The sequence below is a fragment of the Culex quinquefasciatus genome, chromosome 3 (assembly GCF_015732765.1).
Source record: "Culex quinquefasciatus strain JHB chromosome 3, VPISU_Cqui_1.0_pri_paternal, whole genome shotgun sequence".
NCBI lineage: Eukaryota > Metazoa > Arthropoda > Insecta > Diptera > Culicidae > Culex > Culex quinquefasciatus.
In genome coordinates, this window is record NC_051863.1 from 145,572,556 (window position 1) to 145,593,680 (window position 21,125).

Consider the following 21,125-nt stretch of genomic DNA (forward strand, 5'->3'; position numbering starts at 1 on the left):
CTTTAAATTTAACCAATTGGGATGCTTCTCCCTGCATTTTGTTGCATTTTTCAAGTCCTTTCAGATGCATTTTGAATTATGAAATTTAATTGAATTTTCCCCAAGTTATCGCCTTTTTTAAGATTTTTGACGTTTTTGAACCTTCAAACTTGGTGTCCCGATTTGTCCCACTTCCCGTTGACCTAGAGTGCTCATATTTTGGCCAGATGCTAGTTTTATATGTACAAACAACCCATGAAAATTTCAGGCAGATTGGTGAGGTCGATGCGAGATGGGTATGCTTTGGTCATGGACTCGCTCTTAAATATCGAAAATTTAAAGGAGAGAATTTAGCTTCAAGCCAAACATCAAGTTCATCAACCCGATCCAGTTATCAATCTCAGTTTAAAAATTTAAACATGTAGAAGTTCTCATCTTATTAGGTGGATTAAACTAAATTTTCCCTCCACCGATTATGGTCACCGTCATCGTCCTCCGAAGGCGGTAAAGTTGTGGGGGTAGTGACTTTTCCCAGAGCATTTCCCCAGACTCAACCACAACCACCACCGCCAAGCATCCATTCTAATATCGCTCGATAGATTAGCGTAAAAAAAAGATGCACGGCCGGTGGCATGGAGCTGAGATCCTGAGCTGCAGATAGGATACGCGGTCCAAGATACGGTCGGTCGGTACGCCACAGAAGACATCCATTAAGGATGCTTTCTTTATCCAAATTTAGTCCTCTCCCCTGAAGGCAGCCCAAGAAGCGGCAGTAGCCTGCAAGAAGTCCACAACTGATTAACGATACTGCGCAACGAAATCGATTTTTTTTTGTTCTGTGTTGTACTTTTTCTCTCGTTGGAAAACGGGATGATTGCGGCTTTCTTCAGCGTGGGGAACAATGTGGCCTTTGCCGGTTGATTCTTTTCTTCAACCCCTTATAAGAATATTAGATTGCTTGAGAAGACTACGATGCAGTGGATTGCAGCAAAGGGTTTAGCAGGAGCAAGGAGCATTATTTTAACGGTTGGCATTATAACGATTTGTGGGGAAAAGCTGGGAATATTGTCTGCAGTGAGGTAATTTCTTTGAAATCGATTAAACTGTCGGTATGGATTTTCTTATGTTATTTAGTAGACCTATTGATAACATTTCTGAAATGATAGCATAGAACAAAACCGCCAAGTAGAATTCAACACCCAACAAATAGACCCACCAGATTTCAATCATGATGCCCTATCTGATTAACCTAAACAAACTAACACAGCCCGTCCCGAAGCCCCGGTTCCGGGTCTTTACGCAAAACCCATCTCAAAGCCCCTTCGGTTCCGTTCACAGGCAATTCGTTCTCCGGTCCGTCATCAAAACAAATAGACTGCGATATCTCGGCCGACGTCTCTAGATAGATGATCTCTGCCCTGCTGTTTGAGAGGATTCTAAGTCGAGTGACATACGCGTTGAAAACGCGGGATAACGACTTGCCTCCGATGGACGGAGTACACGGAAAAAAGTAGATTATTTCTGTCAAGAATTTAAGTGATCTACTGAAAATCTACTCAAAGTGAATAGTTTCATTCAAATCAAAAGACTACTCGGGAATAAAACCTCATTTTTTAAATCAATAACTGATTTCTTTCCGTGCAGCCTCGCCGTCATCAAGCAGGATTTCCAGCAACGGTCGTTAATATTATCCTTTTTTTTGCGTCCACTCTGTCGTCTTGTCTCAACACCCACTCTTCCGCTGCCGCCGCCGTCCAGGAGCTGAAATTCATTACGTTTCTGGCCGTTGATGGACACCGGGGGTCATAAATTTACTTGGCACGGTCTCCATTTCCGGCGGAGCCAGCAGCATTCCAAAGAAGGTCACGACCGTTGTGTGGTTGGGTTTTTTATGGCAAAGTTGGTGGAGTCTTTTGCCTTCCTCACTGAGGTAAGGCTATAATCCTGCTCTAAAATTGAACTTTTTATTTAAAGCTCGAAAACCCACCTTGATGTATACATATCGACTCAAAATCGAAAACTGAACAAATGTCTGTGTGTATGTGTGTGTGTATGTGTGTGTGTATGTGTGTGTGTATGTGTGTGGGTATGTGTGTGTGTATGTGTGTGTGTATGTGACCAATAATGTCACTCAGTTTTCTCAGCACTGGCTGAACCGATTTTGACCAAACCAGTCGCATTCGACTTGGTTTAGGGTCCCATACGGTGCTATTGAATTGTTTGAAGTTTTGATAAGTAGTTCAAAAGTTATGTATAAAAATGTGTTTTCGCATATTTTCGGAAGATGAATAAATAGCAGTAAACTGAACCAAACATCATCATGCTATACATCGTTATTTAGGTAATTGAAAGACCTTTCCAACGAGTCCACAACATTGAAGATCTGGCAACCCTGTCTCGAGTTATAACCACTTAAGTGATATTTATATACTTTTTTGAAGCCGGATCTCACTTAAATGTATGTAAACGATGTCCGGATCCATCATCCGACCCATCGTTGGTTAGGTAATCAAAAGATCTTTCCAACGAGTCCAAAACATTGAAGATCTGGCAACCCTGTCTCGAGTTATGACCACTTAAGTGATATTATGTACTTTTTTTGTAGCCGGATCTCACTTAAATGTATGTAAACAATGTCCGGATCCATCATCCGACCCATCGTTGGTAAGGTAATCGAAAGACCTTTCCAACGAGTCTAAAACATTGATGATCTGGCAACCCTGTCTCGAGTTCAGACCACTTTAGTGATATTTATGTACCTTTTTTGTAGCCGGATCTCACTTAAATGTATGTAAACAATGTCCGGATCCATCATCCGACCCATCGTTGGTTAGATAATCGAAAAAACTATCCAACGAGTCTCAAACATTGAAGATCTGGCAACCCTGTCTCGAGTTCTGACCACTTAAATGATATATATGTACCTTTTTTGTAGCCGGATCTCACTTAAATGTATGTAAACAATGTCCGGATCCATCATCCGACCCATCGTTGGTTAGGTAATCGAAAGACCTTTCCAACGAATCTACAACATTGAAGATCTGGCAACCCTGTCTCGAGTTATAACCACTTAAGTGATATTTATGTACTTTTTTGTAGCCGGATCTCATTTAAATGTATGTAAACAATGTCCGGATCCATCATCCGACCCATCGTTGCTTAGGTAATCGAAAGACCTTTCCAACGAGTCCACAACATTGAAGATCTGGCAACCCTGTCTCGAGTTCTGACCACTTAAGTGATATTATGTACCTTTTTTGTAGCCGGATCTCATTTAAATGTATGTAAACAATGTCCGGATCCATCATCCGACCCATCGTTGCTTAGGTAATCGAAAGACCTTTCCAACGAGTCCACAACATTGAAGATCTGGCAACCCTGTCTCGAGTTCTGACCACTTAAGTGATATTATGTACCTTTTTTGTAGCCGGATCTCACTTAAATGTATGTAAACAATGTCCGGATCCATCATCCGACCCATCGTTGCTTAGGTAATTGAAAGACCTTTCCAACGAGTCCACAACATTGAAGATCTGGCAACCCTGTCTCGAGTTCTGACCACTTAAGTGATATTTATATACTTTTTTGAAGCCGGATCTCACTTAAATGTATGTAAACGATGTCCGGATCCATCATCCGACCCATCGTTGGTTAGGTAATCAAAAGATCTTTCCAACGAGTCCAAAACATTGAAGATCTGGCAACCCTGTCTCGAGTTATGACCACTTAAGTGATATTATGTACCTTTTTTGTAGCCGGATCTCACTTAAATGTATGTAAACAATGTTCGGATCCATAATCCGACCCATCGTTGGTAAGGTAATCGAAAGACCTTTCTAACGAGTCTAAAACATTGATGATCTGGCAACCCTGTCTCGAGTTCTGACCACTTTAGTGATATTTATGTACCTTTTTTGTAGCCGGATCTCACTTAAATGTATGTAAACAATGTCCGGACCATCATCCGACCCATCGTTGGTAAGATAATCGAAAAACCTATCCAACGAGTCTCAAACATTGAAGATCTGGCAACCCTGTATCGAGTTCTGACCACTTAAATGATATTTATGTACCTTTTTTGTAGCCGGATCTCACTTAAATGTATGTAAACAATGTCCGGATCCATCATCCGACCCATCGTTGGTAAGATAATCGAAAAACCTATCCAACGTGTCTCAAACATTGAAGATCTGGCAACCCTGTATCGAGTTCTGACCACTTAAATGATATTTATGTACCTTTTTTGTAGCCGGATCTCACTTAAATGTATGTAAACAATGTCCGGATCCATCATCCGACCCATCGTTGGTTAGGTAATCGAAAGACCTTTCCAACGAGTTCAAAACATTGACGATCTGGCAACCCTGTATCAAGCTATGACCACTTATGATGCCACTTATGAGCCCTTGAGTGATATGTGTGTTTTTTTGGACCAAATTTGTGTCCAAACACATCATTTCACATATCACCCATTGTTGGAAAAGAGTGAGGAAGGCACCAACCACATAGGTGGATTAAGTTAGTTTTTTTTTTGCTACTCTCAGTTTCAGTTGCGGGCTTCGCTAATAAAGCTTTACGGTGTCCTCGACTTAAGAACGTTGTGTATCTTTTATTGGAATTCTTAGGTGATGTAATGCGTGAGTCCTTAACGACAGGATGTGAGCTGGATTGATTCCGGAAGTTTGTATGTTTACTGAGACAGCTTGTTTTATGGTAACTTCCTGATGGTTTTGAGAGGGTGTGATATTTTCAATTATCTTGTTGTAAGTCATGCTCAGGTTCATATATAAGCTAGAGTAAATCTTTGAACAAACTACCTATTTGATGCAAACAAATTGAATCAAAAGATATTCATCAAGTTTCCTTCAAAAGCTGCAACAGCTTACCACCCACCAACCTCCCAGTGCACTGCTGTACTTCCACAGAGTTGTCTTCATTATCGTGACAGTATCATTACGGCGCGGTGATCAAAGTGACTCCGAACAAAGCGGAAGGAGAGTCACGCGCCAATACCAACAACAAGTACACCCTTCTCCCTCCCCTCACTTCTCGTGAAACACGACGAGGCAGTTATTAAAAAGCTCAAATGTTACAAATTAACTCGCAAAGTTCAAACAACCCCTGCCCAACCCCCTCCTCCCTCGGACATGGTTGTTTCCCTTGGCTACTGTCCTCTTTAGAAGAAGAACTCGAGAGAAGAGCGCCGTGCCGCGCGACTTTTGTTGCATAATTGGATGGAAAATGATCAGTCGCTCCATTATGGAAACTTTGACCCCCCCCCCCCCTTCTTCCTGCCGTGACGTAAAATTCTGACAACCAGAGCGCGCTGGGGGAAAAATAATGGTCGCGACGCGGCCCGCCGTCAAGTCATTTTTCAAGCCCGTCAACAGGTCAGAACCCCGAGGAGGAAGTAGAATGACGAGCAACTCCCCTTCCCTGCGCGCTAGTGGGATGCTCCCCAACCGACTAACCTTCAGAGTTAGGGGAGCAAAACAGCAAATCCCGGTAGCCGCTTGTCAAAATGAGCAAGAAAAATGACAAACCAAAGGAACAACAACAACCAGCATTCGATGTAAGAATGTCGGTCATTGTCGGTTCTTGAAGATGGGGGAAAAAAGGGCAGGGGACAAATCCCGAAATCCCTTAACCCCGTGACACGCATTCGGGATGATGGTCCGATTTGATGGAGGGTCGACTGAGGGGGATGTGCGATACATTGTTGGAATTCAACTTTGTAGAAATTAAAGATGGGACCATCCATAAACCACGTGGACACTTTAGGGGGGGGGGGGGTATGGCGATTGTCCACGACCCATACAAATAAGATTTTTTTTTGTATGGACAATTGTCCACGAAGGGGGGTGGGGGGGTAACAGATTCCAAAAAAAGTGTCCACGTGGTTTATGGATGGTCCCGATAGTAAAATCATTTTGCTAAACATTCTAAACATACACAGCAAAAAATCCGATGGTAAAATCGCATGCAAAAGCATGCACATCACCTTCGTCAAAATAAACACTTAATATTACACATTGCATGTACAATTTTTGCAACACACAAAAAAAAGTTGCAACCGACGGGATTCAAACCCAGCACCATCAGTAAGGACTATCGCCTTAGCCCACTCGGCCATCAGACCGGTGAAAATCTGAAAGGATAAACGCATATATGAGCTTGCCATTTCGGTCAAGTAGGTTTCTAATCCTAATGGGCTACATATTTCAGAGTGTAAAATCACATAAATTTGCATAAAATAATGCAATATTTATTTTACATCCAGGCCTTTTACACGCAGCTGGATTACTACTTTTTTAGCTGTGTATTCAAAACTTGTTTCATTCGACTTGTTTAAACTTTTTTTTAAAATTTATTTATGTTATACAGTATGTAAAAAAAGTATTTACACCCCTTGGGCACTATGCACATTTTGTGATGAAACATGTAAACAATTTAATGTTGACATAAACCTAGTACTACGTTTTGTTCAGAAACTCATGCCGAACATTTTGCTGCAAAAAGCTCATGAAAAGATATTTTCTATAAAAAGTTATATAACAAATACTATTACAAAAATAAAAAAAAAGGTGCAAAAAAAGTTTGTACACCTTTTGCATCTAGGTTTTCTATAAAACCCACGTTTTTAAATACCTAGGCAAAAACGTTGTTATGGTTTCGTTAGAGCAATCTGCCAAAAATGTATGGAATTTCGTAATTTTTGTTCTCGTGGATCAAACTTACTTTTTGCCCAGGTATTTAAAAACGTGGGTTTTATAGAAAACCTAGATGTATGGGTATCAAAAGATCGGAAATTTTATGCCCTTTCCGATGCCACATAGGTTAACTTGTGAATTGTGGACCGGTTCGGATGCCGGCGGATTTTTCGACGACGTAATTCCGGGTTGGTACGAAATTCCAACGAAAAATCTATTCTAGCGATACAAAGACCCCCAAAACGGTGTTATACCCACTCCAAAATGTTAATTTAGCAATTCTATGGTAATATATTGACATTTAGTTTAATTGAAAGTTTGCAAAATTAAGTTTAGATAAGTTTTATATAGAATTTCCAGAGTTATATAAACTTTTAAACTAAGTAATTAGTAAACTTTATATTCAATCCAAATTATTTTTTTAATCAGTCAAGGATGCCTATTTGGAGTTGGGAGACTGGATTTATGGTGATTTGTCCACAAATAACTTTATTTATGTTAATTTTTCGAAAGGTGTACAAACTTTTTTTGCACCTTTTTTATTTTTGTAATAGTATTTGTTATATAACTTTTTATAGAAAACATCTTTTCATGAGCTTTTTGCAGCAAAATGTTCGGCATGAGTTTCTGAACAAAACGTAGTACTAGGTTTATGTCAACATTAAATTGTTTACATGTTTCATCACAAAATGTGCATAGTGCCCAAGGGGTGTAAATACCTTTTTTACATACTGTACATAATAAAATTTAACAGCGGTCTTTGTTTTATATTTTGAAAATATAATGGATAATTCAGATTGCAGTAAAATGGTCAGAAAAGTAGAATTTGATGTAGATGTTTCCAATATTTGAAGTTCCAAAGAAACGTTCGCAAAATCGAGACTTCAGATTATTAGCTCTGGACTGTACTGCCCATGTTCGCATAAAAGTCCCATATGCAAAAACATCAAGTCTTGGAAAACGCATTTGAAGTTTGTCCCACTCATAAGGCTATGTGTTAAGTTTTCGCGAAAAACTGGACTTCCTTCTGATTTCAGAAACAAAGTAGTAGTTGTTGTAGGATTTTTTGAAAGAACACACGATTTTGAACAAAAAAGCATCAATATCTAGTCAACGAATTGATTAATGTTTTAAGTTAATCATATTTGATTGATTGATTAATTGATTGGTTTTGATGATTTTTCACGGCAAAAAAAAGTTTTTTTTTGCATCCCAATAACAAAACGTGAGGATTTCACGACAATTTCATAGTTCTTTGGAATCTTTTATAAATTTTAATTTTATCCAGGATAGTTACCAAAAAGGTTATCAAAAGTTCAAATAACTAAAAACAAATATCCACTTGACACAAAAAATATATAAAAAAAATCAATTTGAAATTTCATAAATTGAACATCTGCTGAATTAATTTTACTGCGATTTGCTAAAATATCTTCCAAGATATGCGCAATCTAAACAAAAGATTTTTTGAAAGTCAAATCAGTAAAACATTTGAAGTAAAGTTGTGTTTGTTGTCATGCAACATTTCATGTAATGCAAAATAAGAGTATTTCAAAAAGGTTTGGCTTTTGCTTTCAATAATTGCTGAAAACTTTAAACATTGTGAAAATTTAGTAAAATTTCCTTTGAATACATTTAATTTAATTCAATTCAGTTTATTTGTAAAGATTATCGACCAACAACAGTTTTTGTAAGTGCAGTACAGAGTTTTGGGGGATCCTTTCAGTTATCTCAAAAGTTTGTTATAAAAGGAAACAGTAACAGGAAAACAATAAGTAAAAAACGTTACTTGATCCAACATAAGGTGGTTGGTGCCTTCCTCACATTCATGTTGTATTTTAGGTTGTATTTACAAATTAATTTAAAAGTTTTTTTAATTAGTTAATTTTTTTTTATTTTTTTATTTTATTTGATTTTATAATTGTTGTTTTTACCAGAACAGCAATTTTCAATTCTTTTTTTACCAACTTTCCAAAATAAAGGAAAAATGAGGGGGGGGGGGGGGGGGGCTGTAATTGAATCTAAAAGTGTTGATATGCCAACATTAGGTGCACGATGGAATTGCATGCTGTCCCCGTAGTCTTAGTAAACAATGTCTTATGAGTTGTATATTTCAGTAAAAAGTTCGTGTAAACCTTTGTCGAGACAAAATGATGTATTCAGCACCATAATTATTACAGACTTTTTCCAGAAAAGACGCAGACACTGCTTAAGCAATGTGACAACCGGGCGATATGCATGCTGCGTGACTCTCGTGCGTATGCAAAAAGTCCCGGCCTTTGAAGTTATGCAAAAATTTGTAGCTGCAATTTTTTTTTTCATGACGTAACTTTAAAAGTACTTCACAAAACTGAATAATATTTTTTGCAATTCCGTCGTGAAACTACTTACTTTTCCTGTCATTCTTGAACAACGAAATAGCCTACTTTTCTGTACCAAAAATAACAGAATCGAATAGCAACACTTTTCAAAATAAATGCTGAAAAGTTCTACTTTTCAGCACTTGTTTCGAAAAGTAACACTTTTCAGCATTTTTTTGATTTAAACGATTTATTGACAAAATACATGAAAATTCGACTTAAAATTTCACTCAATGGGTGTTTTTCGAAATTGCAAAAAATGTTGTATGGAACTCGTTGCAAAACTTGATTTTTTCAGCACTCGTCGTATTTATCCAACTCGGTGAACCTCGTTGGATAAATGTACGACTCGTGCTGAAAAAATCCTCTTTTTGCAACTTGTTGCATAAACTACTATAAAAGGGTCTTAGGAGACCCCAAAACGAACAGAATAAGGCGGATCCAGCCAAAATCGGTTCAGCCAGTTCTGAGATAATCATGTGGAAAAAAAAATCATGTCTACACATCCCCACAGACATTTGTTCAGAATTTGATTCTGAGTTGATGGGTATATCTAGGAGGTGTATTTAAGAAGTTCATTTTTCGAGTGATTTTATAGCCTTGCCTCAGAGACGTGAGGAAGGCAAAGCCTGTTTATATTCTTTCTACATAGTTTTGTATCATGCATAAATTTGAATACAAAACACCATAATATTTGTTTAATTATTCCGACGATGTATGATAACTGTTAAAAATGCATCCAACATGCTTTACGTGTTCCATCTTCAAAAATAAGTGTAAAATTTGCCATAAATTTTTTGCTATTGCTTCCAAAATGCCAGTTTTAAAATGATTGAATAAACAAATGCACTGAAAAGAAATTCGACAATATATTATTTGGGTTATTCTCTACCAACTCACTGATCACGAATCCGAGGTCCATTTTTTGATATCTCGTGACGGAGAGGCGGTACGACCCCTTTCGTTTTTGAACATGCGATAAAAGAGGTGTTTTTCAATAATTAGCAGCCTGAAAATGTTATGAGATAGAAATTTGGTGTCAAAGGGACTTTTATGTAAAATTAGACGTCCGATTTGATGGCATACTCAGAATTCCGGAAAAACACATATTTTTTATCGAGAAAAACACAAAAAAGTTTTAAAAACTCATTAACACGACATTAACTTTGAAATTTGTTTGCAACAGCCTAACGGATAATGTGAGAATTTTTAAATCTTTTTTTAGTGTTTTTTCGATGAAGAATACATTTTTTTAAAATTCTGAGTACGCCATTAAATCGGGCGTCTAATTTTACATAACAGTCCCTATGACACCAAATTTCTATCTCATCACCGTTTCAGGCTGCAAATTATTGAAAAACACCTCTTTTTTCGCATGCTCAAAAACGAAAGGCGTCGTACCGCCTCTCCGTCACGAGATATCAAAAAATGGACCTCGGATTCGTGATCAGGAAGAAAAGTTACCCCCCTTAGGACAAAGTTTCACGCAAATCGATGAGGGGTCGGGGCAACTTTTCCCGATTTCGTGTGAGTTGGTAGAGAATTACACGTTTAAAACACCAGATCGATTTTCATAAAATAAGCACAATTTTATTCATAACCTTCCTGTTTGAAACCCAAATCACACCAGCCAATCAGTCGATTTGAAAAGTCCTTTCCTGAAACGCCACCGATTTGAAACTCATCAAGTGTCCCCGCGGGAGAGTCCTCAAACCCGCTGACGAGTGTGTCGTCACCTGCCGGCCAATCAACCCACATCCTAGCTCCGGAAAACGCAGCCATCAGGATTCGTTTATGTTCGTTTTATCCTTGAACAAATATTTGCACAATAAATGTATGCAACCACCACAACCACGAATTCATTCGGCATAGAACCGAGTAGCATTCACACCCAATTTCAGGGGGCGGCTTGTCGAAAGCCGGGACAGATTTCCGGTGGCCAGGTCCCGAATGAAGGACGACTCGCTGACGCTGGGATAGTCTGGATTTGAAACCTAGGCAGAACCATACTGACCAATAATAACATTATCGTCGTGTGTCTGCTGCATGTTTTCGGTCGTTTTATTATCTTTAAAAATATATCGCTGTGCAAGAGTCCCGAGTCCTGGCCAGGAATTGACAGCGGTGATAGCACGAGAACGACGTGTGAGTGTGTGGAACCTTTTGTGGTACATGTGCATCGGGGAAAATTTGTGGGGGTGGTGGGGTTAGGTGGACTTTCAATAAAAATTTTTATATTTTTGTTTGTTTAAATGTTTACACAAATTTGTGTGGTTTGATCTGTTTTTACAAGTTTGTTTCGAAAGAGGTTAACACAAATTGACAATAGCACAATAAAAATCAAAGTTCCATTTCACCCCGTAACCCCACGTGCTAGACTCACGTTGAACGCATAAATTTCAAAATCTACAGTTCACAGAGGACGGTCCCTCCTACATAAAAATGGAACGTGGCTGTGAGTTGTGGGATCCCACAGAGGAAAAGAATGTAGTTTGAGCCCTCTGTTGCATTTTGCTCAATTTTCATCCAAACCAAACTATAGACCAAACCCGGTTGAAGCGAGCTGCAGCCTTGACAGTCTGGCAACACTTTTTTTCCGGTGTGGTTTCAGGATGCCCCCTCAGTGCCCAGAGTCAACTATCGCTAGAGTTACGACAGGACAGACATAAATATAGAGCGGGGGCCATTCTCTGGCAGTGTCATCCCTCCGAAAAATGAATCATGACCGTGTGCGCCTCGAAGCTCCCGGGGTTTTCGGTGCCGAAATTATACTGGAATTTTGTTCTCATCCCGGCACCAGGAAAACCACCATCATGCTATTGGATTGACCCAAAAGCGCGCGCGCCGCTCTTTCCGTGCATATTAAAAGCATTTCGCCATTCAACAAGAGGAATTTCGGAATCATCGCGCCGGAAAACGTCGACCTAACTGGGAGGGGGTCATCCATAAAGCACGTCGTAGTTGATCGGAACTTTTCACAACTCATTTTTTTGTTTTTAGGACCGTTAAAGGATTTTGTCAACTTAATGTACACATTTTTAAGAAAATTAATCACGCAATCCATTGACGACCCCCCAGTCTGGTCACCATGATCTCCGCCTAGGCTCCTTCAAGCCAAAAACTGGACGAACATGAAAATCATGAAATGGCAAAGTTTATCTCCAATGTTTAACGGTGTGGTCCAGGGCGACTTTTGGGGAACGCGAAAAAAAGAAGACTGGAAAATAGCCGGAAATGGCTGGCAACCAGCACCAGCCATTCGCCATCTAGTGTGGTGGAAGTCATTGCACTCTGGGGTGAAAGCTCTGGTTCTGAAATGAGGATGCTTATGGGAGGTACTACAACTACTACTTTTAGGCTGGATATTATGCCTGGCCGGAAGAGACTGGCGGTTGCAATTGCGCAGTTGAAGTTATTTTCATTGCGTGAGTTTTGGGTTTTTGGCTTTAATATATATATATATATATTGATGAAAGTATGAACCTCTAGGTAAAGGCCTGATTTAAACTTGGTACACCCATACGAAACTTCGCTTACAGAAAATTGATGGGCAAGCTTATGACAAATTGACAAAATGACTTTCAACTGTGCTGGCAAACGGCGACGTGTGACATCCATTATCCAGGCCTGTTCCTGTTCCTGTTCCTGTTCCTGTTCCTGTTCCTGTTCCTGTTCCTGTTCCTGTTCCTGTTCCTGTTCCTGTTCCTGTTCCTGTTCCTGTTCCTGTTCCTGTTCCTGTTTCTGTTTCTGTTCCTGTTCCTGTTCCTGTTCCTGTTCCTGTTCCTGTTCCTGTTCCTGTTCCTGTTCCTGTTCCTGTTCCTGTTCCTGTTCCTGTTCCTGTTCCTGTTCCTGTTCCTGTTCCTGTTCCTGTTCCTGTTCCTGTTCCTGTTCCTGTTCCTGTTCCTGTTCCTGTTCCTGTTCCTGTTCCTGTTCCTGTTCCTGTTCCTGTTCCTGTTCCTGTTCCTGTTCCTGTTCCTGTTCCTGTTCCAAAACCCACAACACACATAATATGATTTGGTCCAAGTTGTTTTTATTAAGTTTTTTGTCAAAAAATCAAATCAAATTATTCGCTCTACAGCATTGCCTTGGCGTTCTCGATTGCGAGATTCCTACTCGAAACTAGGTGTCCGAAGGTTTGATTGTTGAGGCAATTGCAAACCTCTTTTTACACCTTAGCTTCCATCCACCCCGGGATTCGAACTGACGACCTTTGGATTGTTAGTCCAACTGCCTACCAGCGACTCCACCGAGACAGGACCCAGGGAGACGACTCCTACACCTGGACTGAGCTAACGACCTAACCTTTTTAGGTTAGTCCGGGGCCAACATTTACTTCCCGTCCGACGGAAGGCGTGATCAGGCAAATCTCGTCTCGAAAAATGCCACCGGGACCTTCTGGGATCAAACCCAGGCCGACTGGGTGAGAGGCAATCACGCTTACCCCTACACCACGGTCCCGGCTAAGTTTTTTGTATGTCTTTTATTAATCCCGTTTCGTAAAAACTATATTCAATCCACCTACAGGTTTTGTAATGAAGAACTTGGGATGAAATTGCACCGATCCCTCGTCCGGATTGGCCAGCGCGATGTCAAACTTGGCCAACAGCATCACCAGCGCCACCTTGGTTTGCAGGTGACCCAACCGCTTGGCAATACAACTCCTTGGTCCAGCTCCAAAGGGGTAAAAAGGTAGACCGTAGTCTAGCCTGTTTTCAAACCGTTCCGGAAGGAAGGCTTCAGGGCTCGGGAAGAATTCCGGATCATTCGAGAGTCCTAGCAATGGGATTACCACAGTGCTGCCTGACGGGATTGTGATGTTGTGTTCCGATACGAGGTAGTCCTTGGTGCATCTTCTAAACAGAATTGGCAAAGTGGGATACTTTCGGTACGTTTCGTTGATGCACCAATCCACGTAACGCATGTCGGTCATGTTTTCAACAGTCAGTTCTCCTTCTTCTTTGGATATCACAGAATCGATCTCTTGCTGGGCTTTTCGCTGAATTTCGACGTTCTTGGCAAGTTCGTACAAGCAGAATGAAGTCGTCGTAGTTGATGCTTCATAGGATTCAATTATGAAAAACAACGCATGTGCGGCTACCATTTCGTCTTTCAGCGCTAGATCAGAGCTTCGAAGATCCAACAACATCTGTATCAAGTCCTGATCACCTTTTTCACGCTCTCTGTGTTCGCTTATCTTCCGGACCATGCTGATCATGAAACTCTCCACTACCGAGTCAACAAACTTAATCCCCAACCAATTCTTAAACTTTGGTGCCAAAAAGTAAAACGCAATCCACATCAAATTGAACGCATCAACTGCGACCGCCCTCCTTGCCATCTCCCTGAACATATCATGCTCATCGTTGATCGAATCGGCCTCCAGCCCAAACAGCACAGCAGCCGTCCCGTCGGTAGTATATCGACTCATCACGTCCTGTACCTCAACAACGCTTCCAGCGGACCTTTCGAGCGCCCCAACCAGCGAGAACGCCGTACTGCTCAACTGCATGAAATACCCACGCATTTTGGCGGCGGAAAACGTCGAATACAACCGCGAGCGAAGATCCTTGGCTCGGTCGCCTTGAATGTGGAAAATATTCGCCGCCATGGGATCACGATCCCCATCGATGTTCAATCCACGATCGCCGAAACACTCGGCGTCCCGCACCAAAATGGCTTTGATCAACTCCCGGTCGACGGCGACCAACACCGGGCGGAATGTAACGTAGATTCCGACGAGTGGAAGATGCTTGCTTTGGAGGTACAGATCTTCAAGCAGCTCTCCGTAGAAGCGATTCTGGCGAAAGACCGAACCGAAGTCGCCGAACGGAATCGCAGGTTGGAACTGCGGGATACCATGCCGTTTCCAGTAGGTCAAACGGTACCGGAATGCACGGTACGCCAGCGTTAGCAAAGAAACGACAAAGAATATTACGAGCAGCATCCTCCTACTGATGTTGACTCGTTTCAACTGAGAGCTAGCTGAAATTGATTTTCGCTAGAGTAAATAGAAAATGTTTCTGCTATGATTGAGTTAGCAACTGGTTCAACTTTGACACTGAGATACAAGTCATTCATTCGACAGATTAGTGCGTTGTTGTATAATAGGGTGATACATTGCAAATTTGAGTTCGATCTGACCACGGAAACCCCTTCTCTAAGTCTTGAAGTTTGTATAGGAAAAAATGTCAGTCAGGCCAAACACAGAAACAGGGGTTCTACGATTTTTCATTTTAGAGAATGGATTTCCGTTCTCATTAGATTATTTAATGTTACAGCTGAGTCAATTCATCTTTCCCTCAAGAACCGTTCTGCAACCCCAAAAAAAAAAAACTAACTTAATCCACCTATGTGGTTGTTTCCTTCCTCACTTTTTACCAACGTTTGGTGATGTGATGGGTTTGGACACAAATTCTATCTATATATATTAGGGTGTTTCAGCCAAACAAAAAAGTTCTCAGAATCAGGCAAACCGAGGTTCCCCTAGTAGAGGATACCCATAGGGACTCTCATTACAAATATCAGCCCATTTGGTTGAGAATTGGCCTGTCCCCAGCGGTTCAAAGTTTACATGTAAATTACTATGGGATTTTTATGCTTTTCGTTCAATCGTTCCTACAGGTCTGGGGACAACATGGATTCACTCGGAATAAAGACAGGTGTGTAGGGGATGGTCCAATGAACACATTCCAGAAGGAATTAGGGTTGTCCATTCTGTCCCCAAGGTGCGCATTGGATCGACGTCCTGTGTCTCCAGAATCATCGATTCACCCTTCAAATGTACGCATTGTCCTTAGTATGCTATGACGGCTAGGTGAAAATTACGACGCCCCATGTCCGACGGTGAACACGTGGCAGAGCATCTACTCGAGTTTTGGCTCAGAAACATTCTTTAAAGTACTAAAATTATAATTATTGATGTTTCTGGAAGAATTTCAACTATTCTAAATAAAGTAAAATGATGATTTTGTGTTAATAATGCAATCGATGCCTCTCCACGTGTTCACCGTCTCATATGGGGCGTCGTGGTTTCCACCTAGCCGTCATAGCATACTAAGGAAATGCGATGCTTTTGAAGGATGAATCGTTGGTTTTGGAGACACCGGACGTCGATCCAATGCGCACCTTGGGGACAGAATGGACAAACCTAATTCCTTCTGGAATTTGTTCATTGGACCATCCCCTACACACCTGTCTTTATTCCGAGTGAATCCATGTTGTCCCCAGACCTGTAGGAACGATTGAACGAAAAGCATAAAAATCCCATAGTAATTTACATGTAAACTTTGAACCGCTGGGGACAGGCCAATTCTCAACCAAATGGGCTGATATTTGGCATGAGAGTCCCTATGGGTATCCTCTACTAGGGGAACCTCGGTTTGCCTGATTCTGAGAACTTTTTTGTTTGGCTGAAACACCCTAATATATATATATATATATATATATACAAAGTTTCGACGGTTTTGTTCGAACACGAATCAATTCAACACGGAACGTCCGATCGAGGTGCTCTTTGTTGCGTTGGGTTCGTATGGTAAGTTCGTGAGTCCAAGGAAGGTTCTTACGCCAAAAAGTTACAACTTTGGCCACTCTGGAATCGATTCCGGAAAATTTGCAGATTGTATGGGAAAGGTTAAAATCAAGTTTCGATCACAGGAGGCTGAACAAGCAAAAAAGTCAAAAACGTCATCAAACGAAAAAAGACAGAACGAAGTTTGTCAGGTAAGGCTTGTTTCTCAATAAAGAAATACACAAATGTCAATTAAGCGGTCATAACTTGTGACTGAGCGTTGCCCGATCTTCAATGTATTGGACTCATTGGAAAGGTCTTTTGATAACCTATCCAACGATGAGTTGGATAATGGATCCGGACATAGTTTACATACATTTAAGTGAGATCCGGCATCAAAAAAGTACATAAATATCACATAAGTGGTCATAACTTGAGACAGGGTTGCCAGATCTTCTATGTTTTGGACTCATTGGAAAGGTCTGTCGATTACATATCCAACGATGGGTTGAATGATAGATCCGGACATAGTTTACATACATTTAAGTGAGATCCGGCACCAAAAAAGTACATAAATATCACTTAAGTGGTCATAACATGAGACAGGGTTGCCAGATCTTCAATGTATTGGACTCATTAGAAAGGTCTTTTGATAACCTATCCAACGATGGGTTGGATAATGGATCCGGACATAGTTTACATACATTTAAGTGAGATCCGGCATCAAAAAAGTACATAAATATCACTTAAGTGGTCATAACTTGAGACAGGGTTGCCAGAACTTCAATGTTTTGGACTCGTTGGAAAGGTCTTTTGATAACCTAACCAACGATGGGTCGGGTGATGGGTCTGGACATAGTTTAGATGCATTTATGTGAGATCCGATTCGCAACTCTGACACTTTTTTATACTTAACTTTTGAACTACTTATCGGATCTTCAAACAATTCAATAGTGCAGTATGGGGCATTAAACCAGATCGAATGCAACTTATTTGACTCAAATCGGATCTGCCAGTGCCGAGAAAACTTGGCAAGAATTTTGAGCACCAAGGGGAATACGCACACACATACACACACACACACAGACATTTGTTCAGTTTTCGATTCTGAGTCGATAGGTATACATGAATATAGGTCTACGAGCTGTTTTTCAAAAGTTCATTTTTCGAGCAGGATTATAGCCTTACCTCAGTGAGGAAGGCAAAAGGAAAGAAAATGAATGAGCTAAATTCAATCGAATTTCGTACTTTTTCTAGCGCACAACACATTTACCACCGATCCCGTCTACTACTCCCGAAACAGCCAGGAAAAGCGCGCTCCCACTAGATTGATTCAATAAATTATCTCATCGCCTAACAATTTCCCGTTATCGAGCCGTTTCACGAAATCGGTTTCCCTTTCGAGTTTAAAAATGAAGAAAGAAAAAAAAAAACTTCACAACTCCCCATCCGAAAGACGGATCTGCAGCCGAGTTTTGTAATTGATACTGGCGCGCGAGAAAGCTCACACTCACCCACGTGGGGCACATCCAGACATCCGCCCGAAAAAGTTGCCCCATTTGGTATGCCGTTCAGGGCCAGCATATATGTAGCGTGGCAGCAGCGCGTTTTTCGGTCCTTTTTTTTCAACATCTGTCACGGTGACGAAACGGAACGGAATCTAATTTAGGGGATAATTTAATGCGAATCGGAAGAGCTGATGATGTCACATTTGTTTCGCGACCCCTTCCCATGTAGGGAGGGGGAGAGGGAGGTTAGCAGATTGGCTTAAGGATGTTTCTTTTTTTTCTTGGATTTCCCTGGAGGAATATCAATTTACCTGATTCTGGTATCTTTTAAAAGAGGTAGGTTTAGTAGTTTGAACTGGGTTGAAGGTTTACCTAAAACGAAAAAGCAGAGAAGAAAATTGTTAGTTAATTTTTATTTTAAATCTATAAAGCAAATATCGGAACATTCATTCTAGACTACAGACTTGGTGATTTACAGGAAACTTACTACCATACGATACCACGCGTAAAATTATTTCAATACTTATAAAAACATTTTTTGAGGATGCAATCTAGGCAGAATTTGTTACAAGATATAACTTGCTAAACTTATATATTGATTGAATTATTGTATAGATATAAAGTAACAAGATCTGGTAACCTTGTTTTGAGATATGGCCACTTAATTGATATTTAAGGCAGGATATCACTTAAATGTTTGTAAACAATGTCCGGATCCATCATCAGACCCATCGTTGGTTAAGATATCGAAAGAACTTTCAAACGAATTTAAAATTTTGAAGTCTGGAAACCCTGTGATGTGATATATTCTGTGTTTAAAAAAAAGATGAAATTTGTGACGACATTTTCAATTTCCCGAAAATCAAGAGTTGAGTTTTGCTATCTCCCGGAAATTACCGAAAACGAAACGAAACTATTGGCACTACGCCCCCCGGGGCATGGCCTTCCTCTAACGTGGGATTTCTGCTCCAGCGCCTTTGACGAGACAGGAGAAACCGGGACCGACGTTTTACTTCACCATCCGATAGAAGCTCAGTGGATAAGGCGGGAATCGAACCCGCGTCTCATAGCATCATCGGGATCGGCAGCCGAAGCCGCTACCCCTGCGCCACGAGACCCACCGTGACCGTGACCCGTTTTTTTTTTCAAAGTTATTCATACTGTGTCTATATTTTGAAAGAAAAGTTATACATTTAGGCCTTTGCAAATATTTTGCAAAGTTTTGCGCTCTTTTGAACGGCTCTATTTATCTTTTTTAAAGTTTGGATAGAAAGGTTTTTTTATGAATCGTGTGATTTTAAAGGTTTTTTAACATTGGACTTTTATGCTGGAAAAATTGTTTTTAATTGCGTTTATTTCTGCAAGAATTGAACTAATGCTGATGTTTTATTTGAAGAAAATATTCTATGATCTCTTTTCTACATTCTGATTTAATAGATAAAGTCTATAAACGCTAAAGCTTAATCGAACAAAACGGTTTATTTTTTTTTTCAAAAATCTCTAAACTGTTCAGTAGATTTTTGGTAATATTTTACAAATTATGCTATTTGAAATGCTCAAAATCGTATTCTGGTAAAACTTTAGTGTAAAATCAGTTGAACAATGATTTTTTTTTCATTTTGTTCAGACAATCATTTACTTTTGGGATACATTTTTATTAGCATTGAAATATTTGAAATTGCATTTTCAATTCTCAAAAACAAATTTAATACTTTTTTTTTGGAAATTCAATAAATTATATTTATAACATAAATCATGCCATCTTGAAACGGTTCTTTCAAAAGACCGAAGTTTAAAAAGAACCGCGGTTCTTTTTTTCTGAGCCATGGTTCGTTCGCTCTTTTCAGTGAACCGGCTCTTTGAGCGGCTCGCTCATTTTTTGACCACCTCTAGTCTTCAATACATGGATATTTTGAAAACTAATGATTGTAAAACAACTGGGCAGGTGTAAAATGCATTTTAAAACACTTTTTCCATTCAAATATTAATACCATGGCTTGTAATTTCAATTTTTATATTTTTTTATTTTTTTTCCGGAAAATTTGAAAATAACACTAGAAAAAATGCTCCTAAGTGTATTAAAACTTTTAATTTTAAAACAAACCACAAGAGAGACAGTGTTTTTATTTTTATTTTCAGGAATTATCAACACCAAATATTACAAAAAAAAAACTGTTGTAAATGCAATTTTGCCTATTGTTTTTTTTTTAAATAACCAAATTTCCCTTTTGCTTTTGTTTTGACTCTCGAAAACCGATATAATTTTATTTTACTCATTTTACTGATTTTACTTTTAGGGAATGAGGATTGTTGTTCTTTTGATATTTAAATTAATAAAGTCTCAGTATAATAAGGATAGCTAAATCATAAACTCTGATGTGGCACATTCTGTAAAATAAAAAATATATACAATATAAAAATTGCAAGCTTTTTATCGATTTCTATAAAATATGCATATGGACCCTATTTCAAAAGTAGCTTTCATGAAAACAGTTATTCTGTAACACTTTTTTTTTGCATTTATTTTAAGCGGACTTTGTTTAGAATAGTGCCCTACACATGCTGATTCCTTTTGGTAACGATTATCCCATTCCTTGTTAAGTTATGGAAATCGTCATTAATCAATGATTGCCAACTAGGACGTCAATGACTGTCCCACAAAAGTATATAAATTTTGAAGCACAATTGATTTTGATCAAAAATTCCTTCAGTGGCTTCAAGAAGGCAACAACCGGCACATGCTGATTCCTTTTGGTGCTGAAATTCGTAAAATTGAATTTAATACACAATTTTTTGTAGTGATGACTAAAGTTCTTTGAAAATGATCAACGGCTTCACCTTAATTTACTTCAAAAATGGAATTTAGGAAACATCTGGGCTCCCCAAATAAGTTGCCGGTATTGGATTTTTTATATTTTACTATCGAAACACAAAATCATTAATACAATCTGACTTCAATAAATATTTTTATAAATGTATAGAACAAAACTCATCTAATGTTGCTGATTTGCTCTATAATATTTTAGTTCACCCTCTAGTCCAAACCCATAAAAGCCAT

At 39.5% G+C, this 21,125-nt stretch overlaps 1 protein-coding gene across 1 annotated transcript in view; it reads right to left on the bottom strand.

The window, feature by feature from the left end:
* Window positions 1-14,993, bottom strand: part of LOC6046789 (probable cytochrome P450 6d4) — a 38,599-nt gene extending 23,606 nt beyond the window's left edge. The window contains exon 1 of the mRNA XM_038261264.1: window positions 13,572-14,993. Coding sequence (XP_038117192.1) covers window positions 13,572-14,993 — 1,422 coding nt within the window. The remainder of the gene's footprint in view (window positions 1-13,571) is intronic.
* Between the last annotated feature and the right edge of the window lie 6,132 nt (window positions 14,994-21,125).